At 35.5% G+C, this 11716-nt stretch overlaps 1 protein-coding gene across 1 annotated transcript; it reads left to right on the forward strand.

The window, feature by feature from the left end:
* The first annotated feature begins 726 nt into the window (after positions 1–726).
* Positions 727–10266, forward strand: LOC145668352 (neuropeptides B/W receptor type 1-like). Its single transcript, XM_081736114.1, has 2 exons — positions 727–835; positions 6553–10266. Exon 2 carries the CDS (start codon positions 6572–6574, stop codon positions 7544–7546), a length of 975 nt encoding a protein of 324 aa, XP_081592240.1. The 5' UTR covers positions 727–835; positions 6553–6571; the 3' UTR covers positions 7547–10266.
* The last annotated feature ends 1450 nt before the right edge of the window (positions 10267–11716 follow it).

Consider the following 11716-nt stretch of genomic DNA (forward strand, 5'->3'; position numbering starts at 1 on the left):
TTCACTTAATCTCAGCGGTAGTGGTGGTCGGGTTCATGCTCGTATGTTATATAGAGAGTTTTTGACGGCATCAAAAGTAAGGACAACAGATGCATTTTCACTACAATAATTTCCCTCAGCAATCTCCTCCCTGAAAAGAAGAAAATAAATTAATTTTAAACATCAACAGAAAAAAATTGTCATACTTTCCCTCGCGAAAGTAAAGACAAACGGGATATTGCTTAACTACGATCGGTTAATTGTCTTACGCTGTAAATAAGAAATGGACTATGTATTTTATATGCTTGCTAGAATGGCATTTAAAAAAGTTCCACATCTAAAATTCTAAAATAACTTTTGACGAATTTGCAAGAATGAGTATTAGATACACGCAGAGAAGTTTCAGTGTCAAAATTACTTATACCTTATTACAACTATTACTATATACTTACCTATATATCTTAGTAATTGTTGCCGCTCTCTTCTTCATATTATCAACAATTGTTCTTGCTTCAATTGATGCACGCTGGGGTTCATGATTATGTGTATCAGAAGCAGATTCAACATGTAATGCGCCACTAAAATATACCTGTGCCTAGCGCATTACTAGATGTTCGTGAACTACAACTTGGATTTTAATCCGTATCCCAGAATTTTAAATTTGGATTACAATTGGTTTTTGATCTGCATCTCAAGATGTTAAAATTGAAATTACAGAAAAATAATAAATTGTTTTCGAAACGAAAAAAGATATATACGTGTATTAGCATAGTGATTTAGAAGTTGGTGAATATTTTTGAAAAATATCGTATTAACCTTTGAAAGCCGAGTTTGAAAGATTAAAATAACATATCAGGTAAAACAGAGTAAATAATTATAAAAGTTTATTGAGAAGGAAGGAATATTTAATAAAATGAATTGCTAAAGTTTAAACTATTCGGGAGAGATTCTTCTCTCTCCCCTATCATCTTTTGCCACCATATTATCTTCCAAATGATTTACTCCGGAATATAAAAATAACCAAGTAATTCCAAATTTCATGTGTACTGTTAAATTCTACGACCATTTGAAATGTCAATTTAGAAGTTCTCTAAATTATGCAATAGCATTGATTTACTAGTATATAACTGTCTATCTGAGCATACAGAAACAGAATTGGAATATCTTTAAACTTAATGATTACTGTACAATTTACGGACCAATTGACTCAGAGTAGATAATGTTTGCTTAAAGTGGTAGATATGGAAGCTTCGTAGTATATGTACGTCGGTATATGTTATTTAAAAATAATAAAATATAATTTGGTATTTATTAATGTATAAAGGAAAACTAAGTATTTGCTGAATGAGTTATTATGAATGTATTAATAAAATGGTAATTGTGTTATTAAGTAAAGAAGAATAAGAAGTTACTAATAAAAAATAAAGAAAATATATATAAAGGATCGGTCGAATGAAGAATAGTGAATAATAGTAATAACCGTGTACTTCGTTTGCTTCCGAAACATACCTGCGTTTAAAGCATTAAAGGTTTTCTTCCAAATCGAAGAAATATAAATTTGAATATTTAACATTTTTAATCTGTATCTTACTGAGTCTGTAAAAGTCCGTTCTCCTTACTGTTCAGAAGAAGGATGCATGATAATAAATACCGAGAAGAATCCAATTAAAATTCTTAATTTTGTCGATAGAATTTGTATCTGTATCATTGATGATAAACAGACTTAACCGAAATTACGTTACTTGAGTTTTAATTATAACTATTATAATTACAGATTGTATATTAAGGTCAATCATTAATACATTTTTATATACTTTGGTACTACACTATTCATACTTTCACAAACGTTAACTCTCATGTCCCCTAGAATCTGTTCATCTTCTAAGTTTCATTTTCCCTAAGCCATTTGAGCGAGGGTGGCGACTCCGTTGCATCGGGCCAAAGCTTAGCTCAGTTTTCACGAAGGAATCTCGGAGGTTTCATCATAAGACTGCGCTAACTAAAAGGAAGCTGTTTCAATCGAAGAGAACCTAGGAACTGTTTCGAAGTCATCGAATTGCAAGGAAGTTGGGACCCAAACTAACACCTTATAGACGTCTACTTGCAGAACACGACAGCGTTTAACAGTTAATACAGAGGTTCGCATCCAGCTAAAATCAATATTTAACATCTTGTAAAAACAGTACATTATAGTATTACCGTGTAACTTGGCAACTTCCAACCAGGGATTGAAAGTTGATGTGGTGCATAACATTGTAATACATTACATCTGTTGAACTCAAATAGAAGTTACAAAAGAGAGTATCACACAAGCGTGATAACTTTTATCCAGGAGTACTACAAACAATTGTGTCATCACTGATAACAAACTCTTGCATTGGATCCGTCCTTACACTTCCAATAACTCTTTCCACCATGTTTATAATTTACTGGTCACAAATGTTACAGACATCGTCAGATCTACACAACTCTCAACAATAGAAATTTACACTAAATAATAGCTGAGAGTATTTATACTTTACTAATGAATTATACGTTGTTTGAGAAAAAATAACTCTGAGGGCCTTCATCTTCTACAAACGTATATTACACACTGAAGCAATTGCTCATATAGCCTGATTGGGTTCATCAGACACTATGAAACAACATGGGAAAACACGAACATAAAAGGACAGCTACAATTGTACCCTTTACCTGTGATTGGCTAAATTCCGCCTATCCCACCAGGTACAAACACAAGGCTTCATGAGCAATTGCTTCCGTTTGTAATATTCAGTATGTTTGTAGAAGGCGCAAGTAGTCCGTGAAATAATAATAGAAGTATATATACAGATGGTGATCAGAAAAATGGAAACACCTGAACGAAATTGCAACTTGCCAGATAAATATGGTATCGGGCCACCTTTCGCCTTCAGAACAGCCTTGATGCGACGTGGGATGGAAGCATAGAGGACGTGAATGGTAGCAAGTGGAATTTTACATCATTCCTAGTGCAGGGCATCGGCCAGTTCTGTGAGAGAGGATGGAGGTGGAAATCGTCGCCGGAGTCGTGTTTCCAAGACGGACCACAGATGTTCAATTATGTTGAGATCTGGGGATTGGGCGGGCCAGGGTAGGTGTTGAACTTCATCCCGATGTTCCTCAAACCACGCTGCAACAACGCGAGCTGTGTGAGTGGGTGCATTATCATCCTGGAAGATGGCGTCATTGTCCGGGAACAACATCCGGACCATAGGATGCAAGTGGTCTCCTAAAATTGCGACATAATCGTTGGCAGTGATTCATCCGTTAAGTGTGACCACAGGACCCAATGAAAACCATGATATGGCAGCCCACAGCATCACCAAGCCGCTGCCATGTCTCACAGTTGGGCGGAGACACTGCAGATCATAAGCTTCTTTGGGCGTTCTCCACACATAAACACGGCCCGTGGTTGAGAATAGGGTGAAGGATGACTCATCCGACCATATTACACGTTTCAAGTCCTCAACGGTCCAAGTTGCATGGTCGCGGCTCCATTTGCGGCGTGCGAAAGCGTTATGGTCCCTGATGAGCGGTTTGGCCCGTGCAACACGGCCCCGTAAGTTCATGTCATGTAATTTGCGGGGGACTGTGATTGTCGAAACAGGGTGGGGGAGGTGCTGATTGAGTTCCTCCGTCACTTGCTCCGCAGTGGCACGACGGTTCTGCGTGACAATGCGCTTTAATACCCGGCGTGACCTGTCACTCATGATTTTCTTCCGCCCACTGTTCCGCTTCCCCGATGTGGTTTTCCCGTGTATTGTGTAGGCCGTCATCACCTTCAACACTGTTCCACGCGACACACCTAACACAGTAGCCACTGCCGTCACACTCACTCCACATAACCGCGCACCAACAATTTGCCCTCTTTGAAAATCTGAGAGGTCTCTCATTTTACACTACCCCCGTCTGCTGCAGCCACTGGACACTGCTGTTGCACTGCGCCCGACGTAGTATGGAGACCGACCTAACACACCACCACCAGCGGTCCGGCGCTGCGGGCGCCACGACACCACTGCCAACTCATACATCTGACGTGTTGCCAACTACAAGTGTTTCCATTTTTCTGATCACCATCTGTATTTATTCTTATGTTTATTTCTGTGTATTTACTCAGCTAACATTTTATTCAAAGACTTTGCAAAACTGTTGACCAACGTAGTCATAACATAAACAACCTCTCACTCGCTTTGAATTAAGGTTTTATTAAACTTTTTAAAAAACAGTGACGCAAATAATACATTACTCTTAATACTTACTTTGATTATACGATGTTCTATTCGTTCAAACGTAAATACTACTAGCCTTACAAATGTTTTGCAAAATGACACTAAATTTCCCTATCCTAATTTGAAAATCCCCTTCTCTGGTGTAAGGCTAAACGGGAAAAGGCCAAACGGGAATTCCCGGTTCGCCTTATAATCAAATTAACATATACTATCTTAGCATCATAGCCTGAAGTAATGAAAACAGGCATAAGTCCAAACGGGAAGACACTATTTCATAAATCAATTTTCCAAAAATAACCCCATTATGTGGAGTAAGTCATTCCCCTGAGAAAAATCGAGAAGGAGTAGTTTATTCTTCGCGTGACCTTTCTTTCGGACGATTTTCTGAAAAACAACTCAGGCAATTTTCCCCATACTTTACAAATAAATAATTCATTAATAACACGACAATATGGCATAGCTCATCTGTCCTGGGAAATGTACGAGGGGTAGTTTATTTTGGGGGATGAGTTTCTTCCGCCATTTTCTCAGAAACGATTCATGTGATTTTCTTCGTATTTCATAAATAAATACTTCATTAATAACCTGACGATATAATATAACTCATTTGTACTAAAAAGAATCTATGAGGGATAGTTTATTCTTGGGGGAAAGTTTGATTATCTCAAAAACGACTGAAGCTATTTTGTTTATATTTCATAAATAAATTTCATTAATGACTCTACGTATTATATTGTGTAAATTATTCCACACGAAAAAAAATCATAATTCATGGTTCATTCTTGCGGATGAGTTTCTTTTCAGACTACTTTTGGTGATATTGGTCATATTTCATAAATACGCCAAAGAGAGGGCGTAACCCTCTAATGGCTGGGAGTAGAGGACTCTTTGCTCCTATAAAATAAAATGATGAATAAAGATTTATAAAGTTAACCCTATTCCCGTACCCTAAAAAAATCATAAATTTAGGGGATTTAGGATTTACATTTCTGGGCTGTAAGAAGGTACCACTCCGGCATTGAGAATGAGGAAAACCCAGGGAAAATTCATTCAGGGTGGCTGGCCTGAAAAAGCGTTTACACTTTTTCGACCGGGTGCCCCCACCGGGAATCTAACCCGGGACCGCCCACACCGAAGGCGAGAGCGTTAGCGACTACGCTACGAGGGGCCACATTTCATAAATAAATATTTCATTATTATTCTTATAGTGTTAGATAAATCACTTTCATGTATATACAAGTGGTAGTTCACTCAGGAGGTGATTCTTTTTGACAATTTTGTAAGTACCACTCATGAGATTTTATTATTATTTTGTAAGCAAATATTTCATTAATAACCCTAACATATGGCCTAAGTTATTCTTTTTATGGAAAAATCTGAAAGTGGTAGTTTACTTTTGGTGACGAGTTTGTTGTTTTCAGTGAACATTTCCGAAAATGTCATAATTTTTTTCGTATTTCACAAGAAAATGTTTTCTTAATAACTGCACCACAACATGATTTAGTTTAAGAAATTGAAGTGAGAAAGTTTATTGGGGTGGCCTATACCATTTATTCTTTAAAATTATTAAAATAGATGAACAAAAGTATATTAATTTTTACGTGACAATTTTGGATTTGGAAAATGAAATTTATTCTCTAAACTTATACTTCAACTACAGGAAATTGTTTTAAGTTCTTTTTCACTCTCAACAGATATATAAAATTCCTTACAAGTAAATTTCAAATTTTCCCTGATACAGTCCCTATCATCTCTTTAAAATTATCCAAACAAATGAACAAAATATATTAATCGTTGATAGATGGTAAAAGGTGACAGTTTTGAATTTAGAGGATGAAAGTTTCTTTTTTACAATCTATACTTCGAACTAGATTAAATTGCTTCGAACTAGATATATATATTTTTTTAATTGTCATCAAGGGGCTGGTAAGAAGTTTGTACCGGTCACGGCTTTAATCAAAATAACAGGAATATTTCCGGCCAGGCCGGTGAAAAACCGGCCAACTGGCAACCCTATATTGTTATTCCAAATCTGTCCCAATAAAAGCAAGGTGTATGATCAGTAACCACAAGAACTGAATCCACTTTGTATAATTACTATTTTCAATAAATTTAAAATGAAGGCAACTATTGAATGTAGCTCTAATATCTATTTATTTAAAGACGAAATCATTTTTCTTCGGGTTTTAAGAAGTCGTAAATCAGACCGGCCCACTCACTCCACAATTTTACAGTAAAATAAATTATATAGAAGCCAGTAATTAATTTTGCTGTTTAGTGTACGTGCACAACATTAGTGTCTGATATCTCACTATGATTTCAGATACGTCCCGTCCATCAAAATGGATGAAGCCCGACCGGGAAGTGAAGAGGTGGTACCGGAGATCTACTCGGAAAGAAATTATTCCGATCCAAAGGATGTGGAAGTGCTCGACGTGAGAAAGTACTTCATAATGTCTTTCAGCCTCGAACTAGCCTCACTTTTGTGTAATTCATTTATTATAGGTGTAATTATAGCAAACAAAAAGCTAAGGACGGTAACTGATATTTTAATTTTTAATTTATCTATTGCAAATATGTTACCATTTTTCTCTGTGTTAATTCATGTCATAGAAATTTGGACGGAAAACTTGTTACAATTTGACACTCTAGGCTGTGCTCTGTTCAATGCAATTACAGTTGAAGTTTTACTAGGACCTAATGTATTTATTACTTTCTTGTGCACAGATGTACTGATTAAAAATAAGTGGCAAGAAATCACATTCCACAAGCTATCATTGCCAATAATTTTGTTAATTTTGACGACTTTAGGTTGGGTTGTAACCATTTCTCTTGCATTTCCTTACATGATCTTCGCACGAATTCTACCGGAGACTCAGGGAACTTGGTCCTGTGTAATACATTGGCAATATCTATTTAGATACGAAATCAGTGTAGCTTTTACTATTCCTTTCTCGTTAATACTTTTGACCATTTTGTTCCACGTAATTAACACGTGTCGAAAAGTTAATTACCTGGAAGTTATAGACGATGATCCTCATTCTGTCCGGAATCTTAGCAATCTTTCAATGGCCATTGCTGCCACCAATATAACTTGTAAAACGCCGCATTTTATGTATACAATTTTCTTAGAACTTAAGTATGTTCCTTCCCCTAAAACTACGCTGGTCGTCGGTGCATTGTATCATTTAAATGGTGTACTTCCTCCATGTTTGTGCCTGTTTATTAATAAAAATTATAGGCCTAATTTAGCAGCAATATTTAAATGTCAGAACCGTGATGATACAACTGATGATATTGAATTGACGGACAGATAGGGCAACACACAAGGAATACATGTTCTTATTTGATACCATTAACACTTACTATTTAAAAAAAAATCGAGACTGTTCGAAATACAAGTATTAACATATCAAATTTTGGAAAAATGCATATTGTATTAAAGTGTACGTATAAAGGACGTTGGTTGCTTAGTAAACGTTTTGTTTTAGGGATTAAACAAAGGTTGAAGACTACATTGATGTACGCAAGAGGGGAGTTTCGTGGCTTTAACCCTCCTTGAACCATATATTATGCTAAAACAATAATTTAGCATTTTACGATATGTGTACAAACACCTGAAATTATATGAACTTAGGACCTTGAACCCCCCTTGACGAACTTCTGTGTATGTCACTGACATTGGTATACACGTATGTACCGTATTGGCCCGAATACAATTATATATACTTTATTATAAAAACAGTTATATATGTAAGCATACTTGTATTATAATCAATAGTGCTATTCAGAAGGTTAACATAGGTTTGCCTGAAACGCTTTTTAAGATTTCTTATGGGGCGTTTACACTTAGTCGATTTGCGTTCGATTCAGTTGAATTGACGTCACTTTCAACTTAATCGACCGTGTAAACGGGACTTCAACTTAATCGCTTGTTGATCGAAGGCGACTAATCGACTGGCAACTGAATTGAAAGACGTTCTATTTTCTGTGGTTGAAATAATTGAACACATCCATCGATCTGATTCGGCCTAGTTGCTTCGATTTAGTGGCAAATACAGCGAGTCGATTTACTCGTGCGACTAAATCGACCAAGTGTAAACGCCCCATTAGGTTCCCAAGACCGGTTGCTAAAGGTGTCTTCACCTCTAGTTCCAGCATTTATAAAAGAAAATTCCTATCACTATTCTGAAGAATCAAGTATATACATCTCTTAAAGAGAGAATTAATACATGCAGCATTTGAGACATTGTAATTTAGTTGATGCGCAGGCGAATTTGTTTCACTAAAACGTGTTTAGCTCCCTGTCAAAGTAAATTTTACGTTGCGCTTACGCAAACCGGTACGGAATGGATCCTGTGAGATTTTTTATTCTTCTCATTCTTCTTTTTGTGTGTGTGTGTTTTGCTACTCACACAGGCGTCGCTGCTATGTTTCAACAACCAGAAGAAATATCTACTTTAGTTGACGGGAAATTTTGCGTCCAATCCGGAACTTATGGTTTCGGACAGAACATTGGCTCTGAAGTAATTGACAACACAGTGTTACAATTGTTTTTAGTAACATTGTAATAACATTAATAATAATAATAATAATAATAATAATAATAATAATAATAATAATAATAATAATAATAATAATAATAATAATAAAGATTTGATAATTTAAAGCTGCACTGAAATCGCAAAGCGGGTCAGGCCAACGAGTGGCAAGGAGGAGGGTGTGAAATAAGCAGAGTTCAGGAAGGGGGGCACGAGATATATAAGGTTGAAAACTATTGTTGTAAACAGATTATCCAAGTTAAATTTGTTTATTGTGATTTTTCAATAATTGATTGCAACATAGAATATCAAAGACAGAATCAGGAGTTTAATATTACCTAGTGTTTATGATTGTTATAATTACAGTATTACACATCAAGTTCTTTGAAAATACTTTTCTATAGATGTAAGTGCTTAAGATGAGTATTGTATTTGACAGAGAAGGTACTAAATTGGCTATTATGTACACTCTTGATTTTTTTTAAAAAAAGAAAAGAGTTCTTGCCGTTCAACTCTCTTGAAAAAGACCTGTGTCCTTCAACGTTATCAGAAGAAAAGTAAACTTGTATGAATATTTTTTCCCTAAATGTTTGATTTTCTTAAAGCCATAATACTAAATTATTATATGTGCGATTGCTGGAATATTGCCTTTTAAAGAGGAATAACTGAATAGTTAAAAAAAAGGCACATGAAAAAATTGTAAACTGTTTGACAAAATAGCCTATTTATATGTCACGCGCATAGCTTCGAACGAAGCATGCTTTCTCTTCCCTATAATAAAATAACTAATAATAAGAAACATAGCAAGCTTGTGAATATGAAGAATATATTTTTCGTTGATACTATTTATTCATTTTGTTACATTTTTTCTCTAGCCCAATAACATTATCATATAAAGTGGTTTAAATTGCTGCGTATTTTTGACATGTTATTGAGGATCACATGTAATGTTCGGCATCGATGTTAATAACACAAGGTGAATAACTATTCTTGTGCTCTCTACCCAGCATTGCTTAGGACTTTGTTATTTACTTTTTATTCGCAACTATTGGACCTTAGCGCTCATTTTTCGATTTCTCAGAAAGCAAACACAGAATTTTTTGAATCAATGTATAGAATATTTACAAAATTATTTAGAAAGTAACAATCTTTAACATTCAAGAGGAAAATGTTCGAAGTGGCTATTGAACTGACACTGTCGAGTAGCGAAAGTAGTATTTAGAATAATTTTATAAATCTTAAAAATACTCAAAACTATTTCAATACTTTTATTTGTTGTCACAAAGATTATACCTATTCTTTCCTCTCGTATATATTGAAGAAGTTATAGTTAAACAAAAATTTTAATTGAGTTTTCATTAATTAAATTATGTGACGCCCTATGTGTTACACTTGTAAATATTCTACAGAATACTGAAAGAATATACTGTAATAAAATTTAACTGCTTGTTCAGGATGTTATTGTTGAGAAATAAAGAAATTGTTATGTTTGTTCATATGTTCATTTAATGTGTTTTCTCCATGGGCTACAGCGTTGCCAGATCTAGCATAATGCTGCTAGATCTAGCATAATTTGCATGTCTTTAGCATCTAGCATCTTGCTTTTAGCATCCTGCCCAAATCTAGCATAATTTCAGCAAGTTTATCAAAAAGCCGTAAGATCTGGAGATGAGAAAGAAGTTGGTCGTGGGAAGAAAAAGAACGGCAGAAATGTATCATCTTCCATTGATTCATACAGTCGATAAATCATATAGCCAGTCTTATTTTCCGAAGTAAGTTAGAAACTTTTTTTTTTTTTTTTTTTGTGGCTCCACCCAGGGTTTTCTAATCCTTTAACTGCGAGGCATGGGCGGAGCTATGGGGGCCATTCTTCACCCAACTTTTTGACAACTTCACCATCTTTATTTCTGAAATGAAAGATCCGAGACTCACCAAAAATCTGCCCCCTTCCTTTCCCCAGCAGACAATTCCCAACTCCGCTTATGCTGCGAGGTAATTTTCTTTCAAAATATGTAAACAAACACTTTGCATTCATTTATACGATATATACGCCATTGAGTCTGGCAACGACTGCACTAGTTTAGTTGAGTTAAAGCTTTGGTGCGTGAAGTATTGAGTTCTATCCACGCATTCTTGCGCTCTGTATATTTTAAGTTACGTTATCTCAACTTCGTTCTTTTTTTCTTTTAAAACTCCTGAATTAGTAATTATGAGGATCTAGCATAATTTGACCGAATCTAGCATAATTTCGACCAGGTTTTGGAATAATTCCGAGCTGTGAGTCTGGCAACGCTGATGGGCTACATTATATTTACAGTGGCAGAAGTGCCTGTTCTCCGCATGGGATAAAGTGTAATAAATGAAGAACTAACTAATTAACTATCTGTATGGCTTATGGAACGCGGGAGTTCAATGCCATGTTCACAAAAGCTCTCTGTTGATTTCTGTCCTTAGTAAACTGGATCCAGTTTCTACTTTCTATTCCTATTTCTGCAAGATTTATCTTAATATTGTCCTCCCATCTACGCTTAACTCTTCCTAATGATCGTTTTTCGATTGGACTTACAGTTAAAACTTTGAAAGCATTTCCACTTTCTTTCATTTTAGCTAAATGCTCCTCCAGCCTGAGTCTCCTAGACTTGATGACCCTAACAATGTTTGGTAAACGGTACAAACTATGCAATTCCTCATTACGAAGATTTCGCCATTACCGTTTCCTTTGGGTCCGAATATTCGCCTCTCCCTCAGAGTAGGTGACCATGTTTCGCAACCATACAGCACAACAGGCATGATTATCGTTTTATATATTGTAAGTTACAATATAGAACTAGAAATTTTAATATTATATAAATTACACCCCCTTCCCATTCAGAACCAGGGTTTTCGAAAACACTGGAACAGATGTTCGCTATACAATTAAAGATTAGGAAATTTCAGTATTATAGA

The sequence above is a fragment of the Thermobia domestica genome, chromosome 13 (assembly GCF_964235325.1).
Source record: "Thermobia domestica chromosome 13, izTheDome1.hap1.1, whole genome shotgun sequence".
Lineage (NCBI taxonomy): Eukaryota > Metazoa > Arthropoda > Insecta > Zygentoma > Lepismatidae > Thermobia > Thermobia domestica.

What these genes read in the sequence shown, in the direction of transcription:
- LOC145668352 (XM_081736114.1), top strand. Translation starts at nt 6,572, where the DNA reads ATGGATGAAGCCCGACCGGGAAGTGAAGAGGTGGTACCGGAGATCTAC.